Genomic DNA, 19,234 nt, shown 5'->3' on the forward strand with positions numbered 1-19,234 from the left:
TCAATCTGTGATGCTCTACAGGGATGAAGTTAGACACAAATCGATGTGGTTTCCATGGTGAATTCTGGTGATCGATTCTGCACAGGACCGGCTCATGAGCGAGCCTAAGGCCTTCATACACCCCCCTAATTGGACTATAAGGCTGCATGGGGGTTAAGTAAACCAGTGAGGGAAATTCCCAATGAAACTTGGGCTGCAATTGAAGACTAAAAAAAACTATTGTAATGTCTACAAATCTGCCACTGCACGTATGACCGTTCTCACCAGAGGCCTATTACAGGTTCCTCCCTCTACATGTTTTCATGCTGCAACGTTCGAAAAACTGTTTGCTTGTAAGCTCTTGGTATTGACGTCACTCTAACCTGAAATAAACTGGGCCACACTAAGAAGTTACATTATATATATACAGTATTACAAAATATCATAAGATATAGACGACTCACTAAATATCCTGAAATGTTGATTTGATTGTTCTTTGTGCATTTCATGTGTGCTGTGGATGTGTAATTAAAAAAGAAGATATCACTATCAGATGATTAAAGAGCAGTGCCACCGTGCTGTACCTCCTGTACACTAACAGAGGTTTATCTTTCATGCTCCTGATGACACTGACTGGTCTCACAGGCCGATGCATCGTGTTTACACAACCTTTACTACTACTGAGCTGTACTATCACTGGAAATGACACCTTCATAATAGCTACATGTTAACTGTGTCGGGCGGTCCTTTCACTTACCCACTCCTAGCTCATCTGGGTTGTGACTAGGGGTGTAACCATTCATTTTAACAACGATTCGATTCGAATCACGATTCATGGTTGCCGATTGGATTCATGGACGATCTGGGTTCATTTAGAATGATTCGATTTGATTCAGTGACTTGAAATCGATTCAGTAACTTTACTGGACAGTGCAGGCAAAGTTTCTGAGATCCCTGTTGTTTCTTGTAAGGAAATCAGGTTTAAATTAATTATGGATATTATAAACAAGCAAACAACAATTGATGGCAAATATTAACCTTTTATTTGAATCAAGTGCCATTTTAAATGTAAACATTACACAATAATTACACAATGTTTGGATCAATTCACAGAACCCCGTTGTTCAACCACATCGTAGGGTCGCACGTCTTTACAGATAAACTTGTTACTGTGATGAGTTTGGTGCTGGAGGCCTGAGGTGTCTGCAGAGCTGAGTTACCTGCTGCTGCTGCAGCGGTGACGCTGCTCGAGGTCCTGACTGTCGGCGTTGTTTAATCCCACGGCGCCTTAGTAGACGGCCGGAAAGATTCCTCGTGTTTCCGTGGTTTTATATTTGGCTTCTACATATTCTACAAACAGCGAGCGACTTATTTAGAACACCTCCGTGTTTGCAAAAGCCAAAATGTTTCCACTGGATCGATACGTTGGTTTGTAAATGTCTCGCTCGCAGTCGTCTCCTCCACGCTGTGTTTTGTTGTTGTTGTTCTGAGTTTCGCGCGGCTGCTGCTGCGAACTGATGACGTCACAGACAGGCAGACTGAATCCAGTAACGTTTAACGTGTCTAAAGTGCTAAAAACTAACAAACAAACACGCATCCACACCGCTTTTGTGCTTAAATCCAATGTGCAGTTTCCAAGTATCGATACAATCGATTATGTACCATCTCAATCGATTTGTAATCGATATATGTCGTCCGGAATGCCGATTCAGTTGGATCGCAGGAATATAAATCGATTCATCGGATGAATCGTTACACCCCTAGTTGTGACTAACTGACTTCTACCATGAGATGTTTTAGTATAATTATGAATGATTGAGCTCCTATTGGTGCGTCTGGATTGTGTGTCCAATGTAACCGAATAGTACTGCCTGTACAAGCAGAGTAGGTTTGGTTATTAATATCTTCCATTCACTTTCATGGTCACTATCACTTTAGCCTGAAAGGTTGAGGAAACACACCAAGTAGTAATTTAACCAACATCATGGCTGCTGCACTCAGTCCAAATGTCCTCTCTGTCCTCTGTGTCTCTCCAGGAATCGTTGTGATCTGAGCAGCGAGGATCTGAATCGTCAGTGGTCTAAACCCGACCCCGTCCTCTGTCCGACCATCTACCACACTAAAGGGTTGCTCTACTACCTCAACAGTATAGGACGGACGCCACTGGTGAGATACACAGGCTCTTCTGTCCCGTCCACATGCCGGCTCGCCGTCTCTGGCTGTTGTGGCGTGTTGCGCTCTCCCCTCGTTTAGCTTTGAAGTTCGGTTCCAGCTCCGTTTGAGACGCTACTTGTGATGTAAAGTCACAGCCGTGGTGGTAAAATCATTTAATATAGTGAGTGTAGGCGACGCCATGGCGATGAGCTCAGCGTGGAGCCACATTCAGCAGCACACTGACAAACACCTCTGAAGGCCGACAGCGAACACAGCGCGTCGTGTCCATGACCTGCTGCTGCAGCGTGTGGGTGGTGCATTCTCACCATATGAGTGTGTCCGTCATCACGGCCCAATGCGATCAGACACCAACAGCAGTGTGGCAACGACAACAGATGGCGTCCACTTCATCAGGTATCTTTCTGATGGCAGCAACGCAATGTTGATGCAACTCTGCTGAATGCAAACTTAGTTTCCAGCCAAAGGTTTGTGATGTCAGGGAGGTTTTTTTGTTGCTCCAGAAATTCAGTCTTTGCTTTTTTCGAAATGTTTTCATTCATTTTTAATTCACAAAATGAATTAGATTCCAGCTGCAGTGTTTCTAAATTTGGAGAACATTTTCAAATCAATGAGACTACAAAACAGCAAAATGAATGAGGGTTTAATTTTCTCCCGCAGTAGCTGCAGCTGATTATCCAGCTTGACACAGCTGACATGGTACGAGCGTAATGAGGCTTTAATAAGAAAGACCTGTAATGAATTGACCTTATTTACCTGTTCTGATTTAAAGCAATGATGTTGGAAGGATGGATGGACTTGTGCACAGGCTGCTGTGCTACTTGTGCATACTCTGGTTTCTGTACATTTACCTCCTGAACTATGGTTACTACTAACTACTACTACTAATAATAATAATAATTCAATTATTGAATATATTATCTTAACTACAAAAGAACCAAATCCGCAATGCTATGAGAATGAAAGCAAAAGCACCCAGGAGTTTAGTTACATAAGCAGCCATTAAGCATTATTAAATAATGAAGCTCTGCATCACAGACCAACCAAGAATTACTCCAGACAAATATTCCCGACAGACCATCAGACGCAGGAAAAGCTCATCACGCGTTTCCAGATGCTTCAATAAGTCGGGCGGACGCGTAATGCAGAGACGTGTTCCTCCTGCAGGTGTTCTGTGACTACCATGGCCACTCCAGGAAGAAGAACGTCTTCCTGTATGGTTGCAGCGTTAAGGAGACTCTGTGGCAGTCTGGCTCTGCCGTTAACACCGTGGGATTGAAAGAGGACCCTGGCTATAGGGTGAGACACACACACACACAGCAGGCCATGGGGGGCCATGGGGGGTTCCGTGGTCCTTTCTCCACGGCCCAGCGACCAACAGAAAACTGTCTTTGTCCTCTGCTTCCTTCGTAGACCATTCCAAAGACCTTGGACCGTCTCGCACCGGCCTTTTCTTTCAACAGCTGCAACTATTTGGTAATAAAAGAAATCGGAACAATGAGAAAATAAACATTTTAAAGCGATATATTATTGATATCAAATGATGTGACGTGAAAAACAGATCCTTCCTTGAACAGGTGGAGAAGTCCCGGTCTGCCACGGCCCGGGTGGTGGTCTGGAGGGAAATGGGGGTGCTGAGGAGTTACACCATGGAGAGCACCCACAACGGCTGCGACCAGGGCATCTACAAGGTGTGTGCATGCACATGCGGGTGTGTCGGGTTGTTTGTTCTCGAGTCCACGTCAAAGTTAGAGCAAAACCAAATGAAATTCTATTATCCCGTTCAAGACGAGTTAGCGTTGATTTAATTGTCAGGTAACTCACTTCTGTGTCTTTTATAAACCCAAAGACATCTTTAGTAAACAAGTAGTTTTGTTGACTAAAACCAACTAAGATGTTTCCTGTGAAGAGGGAGGTTTATTTTAAGAAGACTTTATTTCATTTAACAAGCAAAAATTCCGGTGTGTTGCCGGACTTTGAGGAAAAGACAAGAGTTGCTGTTAGATACACTTTATTTTCAACACAGTTTATCAGGTAAACTGTACATTTATTTAGCAGCTCAGCCAAGAGATCACAAACCAAACGTGAAACATCAATGTGTCTTTGTCTGCGTCACCCCATCAAACGGACTCCTGTGTCTCGGTAGAATCAAGTCCCCAGTTCAAACCTTTATTTGTAGAGCACATAATACCAGAGCTAGCACGAGGCTTCAGCACCTTATGGTGTGAGCGCCAAAGCACTGTGCTCACAGTTATGAGGGACAAGGGGCGACATGGATCTGCGTTTCATCTACAGCCTGTCTGATGTGGGAAACATCAGCAGGGTCTGGAAGGGCCTCAAGGCGACGCCTGGATACAAGGGGCCCAACCAGCAGCCCACGGGGGACCAGAATGACCTTATTCTTCAACACATTTGATTACCCACAGCACCTGGTTTCCCTCCACACTCCCCATACACTGCAGTGCACGATCAGCACACCCTACAGCTCATCGCCCCCACCCGCCAACCTCTCCTTCACAACCTACCAGGTGAGAACAGAACTGAGGAAGCCCACAGGTCCAGACGGCATCAGCTCAAGGCTCCTCAGGTCCTGCAGACCAGCTTTGCGGGATAGTGGAGCACGTCTTCACCCTGAGCTTGAAGCTGGAAAGAGTTCCACGGCTGTGGAGAACGTCCTGCATGGTACAAAAGACCCCACGACCCAAGAACTTAAACCGCTTCAGGCCGGCGGCGTTAACATCCCACCTGATGAAGACACTAGAGAGGCTGGTCCTTGTCCATCTACAGTTACCAAGCATACCAATCCAGCATCGGGGTGCATGATCTACCTGCAACACAGAGGCCTCTCTCACCTGGAGCGGGCTGGAACCACCATCACCATCCAGCCTCTACTTGTGAAGGACAAGCTGGAGCAGTCCGGAGTGGACCACCATCTCACTCGGATCCAGGAGTATCTCACCAACCGTCCACAGTACATCACATCACATGTCATTTAGCTGACGCTTTTATCCAAAGCGACTTACAATAAGTGCATTAAACCATAAGGACACAAACTAGAAACAAGAAAGTTTCATTAAATACGCTGATTTACAACTTGCTATAGATAAGAGCCGTTATAAGTATAATGGAAGTGCTACAATCCGTTAGTGTTTTAGTCGAGGTAGAGTCTGAAGAGGTGTGTCTTTAGTTTGCGGCGTAAAGACTCTCAGCGGTCCAGATGTCATCAGAGAGCGGACCTGGTGTTCTGCAGCACGGGGGCCCCACGAAGAACTGTCCTAGCTCCCTTCCTCTTCACCATATACACCTCTGACTTTTAATTCAACTCTGCCAACTGCCACCTACTGAAGTTCTCTGTGACTCTGCAATCGTCGGTCTCATTTCGGCCGGTGATGACTGGGAGTACAGAGACTTTAGCAAGACTTCTTAGGATGGTTTCAGCGGAACCGTCTCCAGATAAACTAGCAAAACCAAGGAGCTGGTGGCGGAGTCAGAGTACCGCAGGGTAAACGCTCTCCTCCAGTAGCAGTGAACATCCAGGGAACAGACATTGAGAGTGAGATCTTCTAAGTACCTGCATGTTCACTTGAACAATAACCTGGACTGGACAGATCACATCCGTGCACTCTACAAGAAGGGTCAGAGCAGACTATCTGCTGAGGAGACTGAGGTCCTTTGGAGTGCAAAGACCTTCTTGGTCTCTGTCGTGGCATCTGTCATTTTTTATGGAGTGGTCTGCTGGGGCAGCAGCATATCAGCGGCCGTCGGGAAGAGACTCAACAAGCTCATCAAGGCCAGCCGGGAGCTCGGGTGTCCGCTGGACACGGTGGGACTGGCGGGAGACAGGAGGGTGATGACTAAGCTATCATCCCCGATGAGAAACCCCCCCATGGCGGACGCCCTGGAAGCTCTGTGCAGCTCCTTCAGCCAGCGGCTGATTCACCCTCTGGTGTGTGAAGGAAAGGAACCGCAGGTCCTTCCTTCCTGCTGCTGTCAGGCTGCACAACCAACGTGCCGCAGTGAACCACAGGACATTAATTCACTGAAAACACCTGCAAGGAACACTAAATCAATGTGCAAAAACCACTGTGGTACATATAATTATTTAGTACTTGGTATACTTAGTTACTGTGGCCTTTGCACTTTGTTTTTTAAATTATTTTCCCCATTGTGGGACTAATAAAGGAACATCTCATCTTATAACTGGAGCTCAGGCAGACTGTGGGTTATTTTCAGCCCTGACTCACGGTTGCACAATCGATTGTACCTCATCTTTCTTCTTCTCCAGAGGCAAGAAGACCTCAAGCCCGTGAAACAGTTATGCAATGATCAAATATTTCCAAAATACATTTTCATCCATGTAAAAGGGGAGTGAAACAACCACTGTGCCGTCTCCTAGAGGCACACGGCCCTGCAACAAACACACACACAGAGCCCTGCAGAAGCTCAGCAACGCTGTATGCAAATTCGCAGATATTTCATAGCTTAATGCATCATTTACAAAACAGAAAACATCTAGTCACCAAATTTCAGGAAACATGTTGTCACAAAAACAATATTCATCTCCTATGTTTCCCTTGTTGAAACATTTAAACCGTTATGAAAGTGTTTCAAAGTAATACTGATGCGTCTGCGCCACACGCATGCGCAAATAGGACCATCTATTATATGTAAATCCTGCCACGTATCAGAAAATATCATGCTGCTTACAAAACATTGATCTTTTTAAATAGTTTTGGTCAAGTGACTTGTTCTTTTAGGTCCTCTGACGGTCAGCTCCCATCTAATCCTCCTTCGGCTCCTTAAGATCCCTTTTCCATTATTGAGATTTTCTGGCCCATATTGAAAAAAAGAGAGATGATCATCAAACGTAAAACCACTAATATACAAACGCACAAGAGAACACATGTAAACCTCACCGGCTCTCTGAATTATTGAACAGACTTCTTAGGCCCACAAACACACACGTTTCAGAGAAGCCTCGTGGGAAACAGTTCACTTACAGACGCACACACACTTTGGACTGGTACTGTAGGGCAACGTGAAACAAATCCTTTCAACTGCGGTAATGTGTGTGTGTGTGTGTGTGCGTGCGCGCACAGGGCCTGCAAACAGGAACCAAGGAGCTGCAGGAGATGGGCGGGAAGTTCTGCCACAGTCTGCTGTCCGTGACCAAAGACGTGAAGTCGCTCGACAGCCAAAGACTCATCGGCCACATCGACAACGACGTCCTGGACCACAAGTCTCACAAGTAAGACGTGTCCCCGTTGTGTCAAAGTGGACCCATTAGTCGCAGAACTGAACCAACAGGCTTTAATATCGTCACTCGTCACACAAGATCTCAGGTTGGTGCAAATCAGAACCCACCAACAATAAGCCACGTTCAGACTGAAAAGCCCAGCCAATGTGTTTTTACAATGCTAATAGCTAGCAGCGCCACATCTACAGCCCCCTTCCTGCAGGCGTCCCTCCTGAGACGCTGCTCTGGATCAGAAGGAGCATTAACATGTGGCCGGTCCCACTCGTCTCCTCTGATGCTGCAGACCAGACGCCATACGTCCACCTGGGACAGTTCAATGCAACCTGCGTGATTGGTTAGCAACATCGTGTGGCTTTTAGACAAATTCTTCATAATGTACTTCTTGCTTGTAGAATAGCCACCAACATAGTGATTTCCTAGAGGTTTTTCACAATAAAAGTCTCCCGAACCGTTTGCGGTTAGAAGCCACAAAATTAGCAAACGTTGAACTGATGAACTGGTAGATGGTGGGAAGATTACGGGGGGACGGGAAGACAATTGGACATTGGATAAATTGTCCACATTCCATCCAACGTCTCAACGAGAGCAGAATTCTGTGAGAGCCTCATTGATCACAAGAGTATAAATGTCCCGTTGTTTTTTCTGTCAGAGCGTTGTGTTCATTTAGGTCATTTCCCTTCTTGATTGAGTATTATTAATATTGTTGTTGCCCTTATTTTTTAGCATGTGCTTTGTTTTTTGAGTTCACGTCAACAACTATTTTGTTGAGGACCTAAAGTGGAGCTGAATGGCTGCCATTGATTTTCAGACGGCCGCTCAATCTCCCCGTTGAGCTGTGACAGCCGAGGGGGGAGGAGGGCTTTGCTCACCTGAAGACACACTATTATTGTGGGATTTCATCTAATTTACTTTCTTTTCGTTGGTCCCTCGACGTTTGTTCATTTCAGTCTTCTCTTAAAAAACAAATTCCCACATTTGTTCTCTCAGTCTTTTCTTCCGTTGTGACCTAAATGGAAATCTGCCCCCCGTCCTGCACGGTGAAAGACAAAACGCATACTCTTTAACTTGGAATGAGTACAATGAAAATAACAATACCTTCCTATTGGAAATATCAAACGTAACATAACACGCAGAATGTCTGATTGGATCCAAGTGACACAAACAAACAGGCGCGTCGCGTTGAACAGTAAATGTGTTATTACCCACTGGAGCAGATGTGTTTGTCGATAAAGCACGACATCCGCTTCATGGCTCTGCAGGCGGCCGGCTGCCCCCCGGCGAGCCGTCTCCGCTGCCCGCCAGGTAATGATGTCACCACAGCTGAGTGGGCACCGCCGCTGTGGTCACAGTCGATTGGGCACCGTCTGACGACGGGGCTAACAGGGTCTGAGGTGTGATGTGTGTGGGGGATGTGCAGCACTGCTTGGAGGCCAATGTTCGGTCTGTATCGCTGTGCTACAAGCCCTTCCGATACGGGTTCCTACCACAGAGGTCACGAGCGGACAATGGCCCTGAACCCAAACCCAAACTACACAATGTTCAAGTTTATTACCCAAGGAAAATGTTGCGGAAATGAAAATCACCGTCGAGGAAAAACCCCGTAACTAAATCAGAACAAAGGAGGATCTTGAACATAAACACCAGGCTGAGAAAAGGAATCAAACAAAGCGCGGTGAAGCTTTGACGATGGATGCTGCTGTACTCTGGTTCTATGACTTGGGACAAGACGAACTGGGACGGGACAAAGGGAGACGCAGACAACATGGTGGAAAACATCTGGGCGGTTGCCGGAGAAGGTTCATTTTCAAAATAAAACAGTAAATCACGAGACATTACATTACATTACAGGTCATTTAGCAGACGCTTTTATCCAAAGCGACTTACATCACACTTTAAACCCATGGATTTTTCACATTTTTGCCCGGGGAGCAATTAGGGGTCAGGTGTCTTGCTCAGGGACACTTCGACATGGATCATGGGGCAGCCTGGAATCGAACCACCAACCTTTTGCTTCCCAGCACACCTTCTCTAACCCCTGCGCCACGACGACCCCGTGACCCCGACGACCCCGAGACGACCTGACTAACAGTTTCTTGGACACGGGCTGCAACAACGAATCAATGAAATCCATAAAATGACATTATTAAAAGCGTTGGCAACGAATTTTATTATCGATTCGTCGTGTCGTGCGATTATTACCATCACGTCACTGCGCTGTTGCGGCGCTGTGCGCGGAAACAGCTCCGGCTCACCGCCGAGTTAACGTAGAGGAAAGAGCATCCAGCAGCGTTGTGAGGCACATGACGCCGGCCAATGTGTGCGAGCGTCGGGGGGGTTGGAGAGGAACCGAAGTCCGATTTTGTGTGTCAATGGCAAAATATGCAAAGTCAACGTAACTTTGCACGGGAGCATCACGTTGTCGAGCCTCCTGTTTACTCGTCATCCAGCTGATCAAGCTAGCGTTAGCTCGCTAATAACAGCAGTAAAGCAGTTAGCAGGACTAAGACACGTTTTTATTTACTCGCCTCTTGGGAACCATTCATTTTCAATATGTTGTCTTGTATTTTGTGCGAGCGAGTGAGAGGGAGAGAGATTTTTATTTTTATTTTTAGAAAACCTTTATTTTACATAAAAACTATTTCGGTAATTAGGCACTATAGTAAATCGGTCGATCTGGCCTCCAGCATCTCCTTCATTGGCCCGTCTTCCCGCTCAGGATCCTCCTCCGCCGGTCGGACGCCTCACTCAGCCCCATTTCCTCCTTCCCTGGTGATCTTGAGGTTGATCTTCCGTAGTCGGAGGACCTCCCGCTGGGTGTAGCCTGCAGCACCCTTCTTCGTGCAGCCGTGTCGAACGGAGCGAGCAAACTTCTCCAAGTCGGAGAAGTAGTCCTCCAGCTCCACTCCTCTCTGGTTCTTGGTGGCCAGCAGGAACGATTTCATCTGCCCCACCCCGTGCCTGCTGGTGACCGTCCCCCCTGAGGAGACGCTGTTGTTAGAGGCCCACCCTGAAGAGGACTCTGACTCCCCACCTCCCACCTCCCCTCTGCGCCCCCCCCTCTTTGCCCAAGAGCCTCCCCTGTTGGCCCTCGTCTTCGGCAGGGGGGGCCTTAAAGCCCATCCCCCCCTCTTCCATATCTTCCTCACTGTCCAAGGTTCCACCTCGAACAGCTCCCCCACTACCGAGTGCCCCCATCCCCTCTTTCACCCTGTCACACACACCTGCCCGCTGGGCTGCATTCAACCCCCCATCCACTCCGACATTCATCCCCTCAGACCCCTCACCCACCTGACCGACCAGCTGGCTCTCACCCAATCCCACACTCACCCCCTCACCCACCTGACCGACCGGTTGGCTCTCACCCAAACCCACACTCACCCCCTCACCCGTCCTCATAGTCACCCCCTCACCCACCTGACCGACCGGCTGGCCCTCACCCAATCCCACACCTGGTTGCCCGTCTGGCCCTCACCCAATCCCACACTTGCCCTCACATCCAGCGGAGCGGACGAGGGGTTCCTCTCCGGGCAACCCCTCGCCAGGTGTCCCTTACCACCGCAACGGAAACACCTCCCATCGTCCGATGTGGCGAACATGGCGTAATCAAACCCCTCGATGCCCACCTTAATCACCAGGCTGAGGGCCTGGGGTTTGGTGAGGACCATGTGGAGTTGCCTCCTATGAGAGACCACATGCCTCAATAAAGGTGACTTGCACCCTGAGGATAGTTTTTTAAACAGGGACACCACCTTCCCGTGTTCAACCAGCTCCTCGAGCAGCACTCAACGGCGGAACGTTCGCTACCGTCACCCTGACAGCGGCACTGCGAGCGGCAGAACGGGCACGTGCGCCCCGCGGACCACCACGCCGCTCGCCACCACCTTGCGCGCCTTCTCCACGCTATCCACAAAAATGACCACCGCACGGTTCATCCACGCGGCGGACTTAACGCTTCCGTGACCCACCAACCTCCCCACGGCCAGCACAGCGCAAGCTTCACGCCGTGCTTCGCGTCAGCCCCGTGAGGTCCGACATGAAGCACGCCGATCGGCTACAAACACGCACAAACTCACATAGAAAGAAAGAAAGAAAGTCACACCTACACACCACCATGCATTCACACCACAACACACACCAGAAACACACCGAAAATAAACGAAATAACAGATAGAAAACACTTTTAAACAATCCACCTCACGCTCTGTTCACTCACCACTCCGTCCGCTGAAGAGTTGCTTTGGATGTGCGGAGAGCAGGAGGGTGAAATTCATAGTTTTCGCGCAGGTCCTGATGTATGAATGTATGTATGTATGTTGTATGAAGTATGTATGTATGTATGTAGTATAGAGAACAAGTTGTGACGTTAAAACAAATCCTGTTAAACTTTCTGATTTGTGTTTTCTTTCTAAATCTCTGAACTTTTTGAAGTATTTTTGCAATGTGAATTTGCAGTTCTGTTTTAGATTGAAGGGTTGGAACTCAAAGCTTTTTAATGCTGTTTTTTTATCCGATTCATTGATTAATCCAAGAAATAATAGACCAATTAATCGATTATCAAAATAATAGTTAGTTGCAGCCCTACAGCAGACTGTAAAAGTGTTAAAGTATAACATATAAGTAGTCGTTGTGACGTTAACCATTGGTTTTTGGACGATAGTTTTGATGCCTTGAGTTTGGCATTCTTGCCATCGACATCTTACACTTTTGCCGTCACTATCTTGTTTGGAAACCGGCGGTGACCATATTTGGACTGTGGAGGTAGGGACGCCGTTCATGGCCAACCCATGAGCATACTTTACTTTATGGTCAAAATGATTCTAAATGTAAACTAATTGTATCCTGTATTACAGTACAGGGAGCCGTCCAATTGAGACCAATCCCTTGATTGTAAATTCGTAAGTGCAAGAACCTGACGGAGGTCACACAGGGTTCGATCATTATCCGTCACCTCCGGACCGACATCACCATCGTCTCCTCTGCAACAACTTTCTCTGCTGTTTTTAGCCGACCAACTCTTGGCAGTCGAGCTGAGGAACGGTTTCTTTTTCTGGTAGAAATGGACCCAGAGATATAAAAGATATTTAGTAAGCCTGAGCAGAGACGTGGCGTGGAGGCCCCAGTGTCTTCCCCTCCTGTGCTCTCTCGCACACAACACCCAGACTTTCTGGTCCTCTTGTCCGTCTGTCTCTGTTCTTATCTTATTTTTTCCTCTCTTGTCTCTCGCGGCCCTCTGTGTTGCTTCCCCTATTGTCTCTCCCAATGAACCCACTGGATCTTAGCGCTGCGATTAGAGCGCTCCAATAGTCAATTGCTGAACCGGACTTGAAACAACGTGTGTTTCTGTTGTATTCCACATGCTGTTGCTAAAGCTGTCCGCTGTAATGAGACTCTGAGGCTGTTGATCGCTGAGCAGGTCCCACTGCATCATCACGCCTTAGTGCCTCTGGCCAAGCAGCACACTTTTAGTTCCTTTTCCTGCTCCAAATAATGGTAGTTTGTTCCAAACAGAGTAGTGTGGTTGCTAAAGGCTAATCAAGGAACTTCTTGTTTGAAGTTTACTTCAGATAAGAGTAAAGAGTTCATTTTAAAAACTGAAACGACGTCCCTGACACATCCATGCTTTTGTATTCTATTTGTTCAATATCTATTATTAGCTGTGTATATACAGTATGTTTAGAAAAACTGTCAGGCCTACGGGTGCACATGGGGGGGTACCGACTTTGGCATACAGTCAGCGCCCCCCTCGTTCCGTTTGGACAGTCAGCGCCCCCCCCCCGTACCGTTTGGACAGTCAGCGTCGACCGTACCGTTCGCCCCCCAACGGCCGTATCGTTTGGACCGTCTGCGCCACCACGCGACCGTAATGGTCAGGCTCGCGTTGGGTCGAAGTGGGCTGCATCTGGCCCGCACCCGAAGTGAGTTTGAGACCCCAGACTACTATTCCCACAGATACTCAGACACCACACACAGAAGGTCTGCTTGTTCTCAGCTAGAAGAGAACCGAGAGCACTGGCTCAGGGAGCCTTTGTCTAGCCCACTGATTGCCTGACGTCTCTCAGGTGGCGCTGCTCTCAGGAGGGGGCGGAGTCACGTCAGGGGACGGAAGTGTTTCCTCAGGAGGGGGCGGAGTCACGTCAGGGGACGGAAGTGTTTCCACTGGACATCGGAATCCTGACGCACTTAGTTGTGGTTCTCACGTAGCACATGTAACCATTACTTGATGTTTTCTTTGTTCTTCGCCTACGGAGCCAAATGTGAGCGGAGAAAAACAACGACGAGTCAGTCCAGCTGACACTGTGGTGCATTTATAGACTGTATCCATAAATAAAACAATTTGGTTAGTCTTAAGTTCATCCGGTTCATCACACGAGGAAAGAAAAATATGGAAAAAAGTATATAATGCATTTTGAGGTCCTTGGAAATGTTTTTAGTGTCCTTGTCCTACCACGTCTCCACAGTACTGGAAGGTTGGTCCATTTGGACCTGAAGAAGGTCACAATAATAATTACCCTCTAAGACAATAAGACGTATCCACAATGATCACATGGATATTACCAATTCGTGTTGCCCTCGCTGTCCCCGCCGAGTGGGATTGTGATCCATAACAGGAAGTGACCTTTCCCCGACACGGATATTTATGGTGTGACAGCTAGCAAGCGATTGGCAGTACATTTCACATTTTATTAATTACCAGAGTTACACACAACCAGTGTTCTGCACAAGTCTGTATGATCCCTTACATCCACTCACTGCTTATATTCCGTGGAATTACTCTGAAGTTTTGGTCAATATTTGCTTAATATTTTACTATAAAAATCTACTACATAACAAACCAAATCGTTTCCTGTGAAGTTTATTTCAAACAGAAAGTGTATGCAGGAAGTGTTCAAACATGACACGCAACTGAGGACAAACTGACCTCACAACTAAGAGTTCCTCAAACACATTTGTCCCTGGCTTCATTGGCAAAGAGGGAACTGCTCCATTGAACCGCTCCGTCCTCCCGGCGACTCTTCAACACACTCTTGTGTCTAATATCAGCTCACAGGATGAATTTCCTGATGAGAAAAATAGCAGTTCTATCCAATAAATCAGAGTAAACAAAGCCTGCGATACACACTCGCTGTACTGACTCACACTGGAGACAAGCTGCTTCATTGCCATTCACAACACACACACACACACACACACACACACACACACACACACACACATCAGTATGCTGGATGTACAATCGCTTTCCCGTCCGTCTCTCTCTCTCTCTCTGCCACACAAGGGGGAGATAAGTATGCGTGTCACATCCTCTCTGTCCAAACAGTCCCAGTGTCTCTCTACATGTCCCGCCCACACTCAGCCTCTCATGAGTGTGTGTGTGTGTGTGTGTGTGTGTGTGTGTGTCTGTAATCGGGTTACAGCTGACTTTCTGTCAGCCGCCAATCCCAGCGACTGTATCCGAGCTCAAGGTCGCCCGCTGTGAGGGGGAGGAGCCTCAGCGCCCTGTGTCCCAGGTGTCCAGGTGTCCCCTAGCGATGCTTCGGGGGTCCGACTGCTGTGACGCCGTCTTCTGCCACTGGGCAGATTTGGTTTGTGAAGGATGAACACCGAGTTCCCTAAAGGCACTTTTGGTGTAGTTCGGTTTTCAGCCTTCAGCTGTCAATCATACATTGACGTACCGCTTCAGAATCTAACAAAAAGAGGTTATTTTTATTCTCCCCTTTTATTAAATAAACTACTGAAGATGTGTTTGACCGTCACTGATTATTTCTCAGTCAGCAGTTCAAAGGTTTGTGTGTTGATGATTGATGTGTGAGGGGAAATCCCCATCAACGTCAGAACACTGTAACCAGCAGCAACTCGGCGCTAAATACCCGTCTGACAGTTACAGGGCGCCATGACGCACAATACACGAGTAACAAGATGTGTGAAGTGAGTCTATGAGTAAGTGTTGTATGACAACTTTAAATGAAATGACACCAAAGAAAGACGAATGAAATGAATATTCATCCTCTTGGATGCCTGTTGGAGCTCGGTGAGCGTCACTGAAGCCAACATCGCTCTGCTCTCCCCCTGCAGCTGCTTCGAGGACGACGAGCCCCCGTGCGTCGAGCAGATCGAGTATTCCGCAGACTGTCCCGCACCTAACGGCGCCGATCTGGATTCGGACGTCAACGCCAACGCGACCGCCGCCGATGAACAGGAGGACAACGACGGACACGGGGAAGCAAAAGTTCGCAGCGGCGGCGTCGGCCGAGCGCTGCAGTCGAGCGCGAGGGGCCGCCTGTTCCCGCCCGCCATGTGACAGGCGTCCTGCGTCCTGAGCATCAGCGCACAGATCACAAGCTTCTCAGCTTTCTTCTTCAGAGCTCAGCAGGTGGATTCGAATGAAAATAAACTGTAGCTTTGCTGGTAAATGATGCACACAAACCAAAGCTGAAAAGAAGTAGTTGCGTCCAGAGTTAATATACTTAATATACTAAGTGCGGACCAGTGCACCTGGAACCAACGCTTCATGCGTCTTACAGGCAGCTCCTCAGCGCCAGGTGCAGAGCTGCACCCGTCGGCAAAGTCAACCAATTAAATCCAGTACGTGGCGCATTCGACTACTTTTCCACTAACTTCCTGTTTTAATGCCAGTAGATGAGGTCGAAAGGAATATTGATGTTAGCAAAAGTTAATAATAATGAACAATGTATCAAATATTTTCCCCTGAAATAGCAGCAATCAGAAGCAAGAACCCAACGTCTGCATTGAGTGTTGCAACACGTCTGGGTGTGATCACAATTCACATATTCATACCAAGCACTGAAGTCTATTATTCAAAAAACATCCAGAGTAAAGCAGGGGGTCCCGAGGTTGGAGATCTCGCTCTAAATGACTCTTTGTCAGCAGTGTTATGTCACGATAGTCTTAATGGCTGGATCGGTCTGAGGCGGACGTGACTAAATTTAACCCATTTATGAAAAGAGCAAACACACAATAAGCCAACGGACTTCTGCCGTAGCTCACAAATGAACTACCCAGTTTGCCACATACTTCATTTATTCAATCATAGCGATCACTGTGGGAAGTGGTGCTGTGAAGAACGTCTCACTCCACTCGTTGGGAGTATCATGTGTTATGAGTTCTGGCTACTTGTGAGCCGTGTTGAGGTTTGTCACTAAGGCAGGAAGTAGCAACGTGGTGTCCTACAGCGGCAAAATGTGCAACATTATAATGGTGTATGTGAAAGGAACTTGTGCATGAAACGTGTATAGTGTACCCTTAAAAGCTCTCTGAATATGTTGTGGTCTGGATTCTAAAAGATATTTTTAATTTGCAGTGAAACATAATTGAAATGTGGAGCTCTTGGGATACTTATGTTTGTTTTGTGGGTCAGATATGAAATGTGCTTTGAGGAACTAAAGAATACGTCATACTTCATTTTTCCATCACTTCTCAAAAACAATGACTTTGTTTTGTTGAAAATTAAAAATGTGAATAGAACTAAAATTCTCTGAGTAAAAATAAGTTTGTTTTGTTATATTCAATCCCAACTTTTAACAGGTTCGGAACACAATTCTATTCTTAACCAAAACTACTAAATATATATGGTTTTTATTTGGGCACCCTAATGTAGCAATCCATTGACACCAACAATGGTTTTATTATGCTTATATTATGTTTATTATTTTGTTTTTGCATTGGGGGGGTCTCAACACTGAGAAAACGGAGAAAGTTGCTGTTCTTTGAAATGGACGTTTTCATTTGAAATCTCTACCACACGGAGTAGTCGATAAATGCAAAGCTATTTGTAACCACTGCAAACCGGAAGTATCTTTTCGCCAGGGTACTACACGCCTCAAGTACTGCCAGCCTAAAGTACTACGAACCTAAAATACTACGACAACCAGCGGAGCGAGACTTCGGCGTACGTGACAACTGTCCACCAACCAACGCAAGAATAATGAGGCGTCTTTAGAATTGCTACGAATGAGCAGACCATGTAAAGCTCCATCAGATACCGGTGGCCTTATCACAAAATAGCCCGACGTGCAGCTAAACGTCACTGGGCTCCAGCACACAGTACGACGGACGCTATCTCAATCTGCCGGGACGAGGATTGCTGCTGATGACGCTAACTTGTAGCTTTCGCCTGCACCTTTGTAAACAGACAGATAAGGATTTTATGTCCCAAGACATTACAATTCCCGCAGAATTGGCTGACCCCATCTTCTCATTACAGTGATTCACTAGTGTAATAGCACTTTAATCCCAGTCAATACCAGAGTGCCTGTCTAACCCTCTTAAGGGCTTAGCATAGCAATATACCAATGTACACAGATTATAATAACAGGCATATAGTGTATAATAATGAGCTGGACCTCTTCACAAGTCCTTACGTCAGACCACTAAACCTCGCCATGTTTGGGTACAAAATAAAAAAGGCACATAGGGCTGTCCGCTTTTTGTTAAAAGTGCCAGATCTTTCGTGGACTGGTCGCGGTATCGGTACGAGGATGCATCATACAGCTATGGGTACCCACACACCGCTGACGTTACTATTCATTTATTCTCCATTTTTTCTGATTCAGCGACTGTCTGCGGGACGCCAGTGACAATGCTGAGCATCTTAACGCGGATATGCTGTCACGCCGCAACGTCATGCAATTTTGTCGCCAAAGTTGAAATATTTCACCTTTTCACGAGTTTGACTGAATTTGCATGGACTTTGTCGCAAACATTCACACGCGTTTGGTGTGAACCAGTCGCAGCTGGTCCATAGAGGGAAATGGGCGTGGCCCATCATGAGTGCCAGAAAAAATATTTGTTTTTGAAACGTGGATTATATATTCGGTAATTTTTGTAAAAATAAAGATCTTTGCTTTGCCTGCACGCAGGGCCTGGTCTAGGCCATTGGCTGCCCTATAGCGATGTGCTATGAGTGCAAAAATGCAATAAACAATAAATATAAACAATCTTGCTGCAAATGTTTTGGACAATTCTCATGACCTTTTAGGATTTTGCCGCAGTTTTTCCAGCCATTAAGTCCACTGCTGATCAGGTTAAAGCTTTTCATTGAGAAGCAGTAAAGAGTATTTTTTGACAACCAGCGTCTCATAATTTATTCTCTTTTCACTGTCGGTAAAAATACGGTTGGTTGGGAAAGGTGAAATCTGCGGTATGATATGGTCCTCTACTGACTTATTCAGTCCTCACTGTCAGACAGGGTTGGCCAGTCAGCAGGATCAACCGGTTCTCCCCTGATGGACTCATGGATATCAGACCTTGTGGGGGATAAAGTGTCAATCGGGGCAGGTTGTGTCTGTTGCTCCTTCACCTGAAGGCAAATACATACAATTGATGTTCATCTTTTAATACAGATACATTATGGCGATACAATGACTGATTTCTTTCTCTTGTTCATATGTTGAGATTAATCACCGATTTTGAGTCATAATACGACAGGCAGTAAATACATCTAAATCATTTTTTTTTCTTTTAACAATAACAGTGGTGTTTAATGGAGTAAATAATTATTCAAACATTTGAAATCGGCATTGGGTGTAAATAAATCATTGTTTTGTAAGCTTTTAAGTGTAAAGTGAAATAAAAGATTAGACTTACCTGCTGCATGTTTGTGTCTTGGGTCTGTGTTTCACTCAGTGTGGTTACATGGATTCCAATAACTGGCTTAGTCGGACTGAAATCGAATGATCCGTTTCATGTAAACACCTCTGTCCGACTACGTGCGGTCCGACTACGATCCGACTAACACCCCTGGATGACTCCATCCGATCCAGTTGATAGTTCGACTATTGCTGCATGTAACGGTGAATCGGATGAGGA

At 46.6% G+C, this 19,234-nt stretch overlaps 1 protein-coding gene across 9 annotated transcripts in view; it reads left to right on the forward strand.

The window, feature by feature from the left end:
- The window catches only part of LOC120809651 (cytosolic carboxypeptidase 4), a 77,068-nt gene extending 59,299 nt beyond the window's left edge, over positions 1 to 17,769 (forward strand). For all 9 annotated transcript variants that reach the window (XM_040163620.2, XM_040163621.2, XM_078081957.1 and 6 more), the window contains exons 22-27: positions 2,016 to 2,145; positions 3,319 to 3,450; positions 3,565 to 3,627; positions 3,729 to 3,842; positions 7,251 to 7,399; positions 15,482 to 17,769. In XM_040163620.2, coding sequence (XP_040019554.2) covers positions 2,016 to 2,145; positions 3,319 to 3,450; positions 3,565 to 3,627; positions 3,729 to 3,842; positions 7,251 to 7,399; positions 15,482 to 15,707 — 814 coding nt within the window. In that variant the 3' untranslated portion in view covers positions 15,708 to 17,769. The remainder of the gene's footprint in view (positions 1 to 2,015; positions 2,146 to 3,318; positions 3,451 to 3,564; positions 3,628 to 3,728; positions 3,843 to 7,250; positions 7,400 to 15,481) is intronic.
- Positions 17,770 to 19,234: the final 1,465 nt, after the last annotated feature.

This window comes from Gasterosteus aculeatus, chromosome X, assembly GCF_964276395.1.
Source record: "Gasterosteus aculeatus chromosome X, fGasAcu3.hap1.1, whole genome shotgun sequence".
In the NCBI taxonomy this organism is placed as follows: Eukaryota; Metazoa; Chordata; class Actinopteri; order Perciformes; family Gasterosteidae; genus Gasterosteus; species Gasterosteus aculeatus.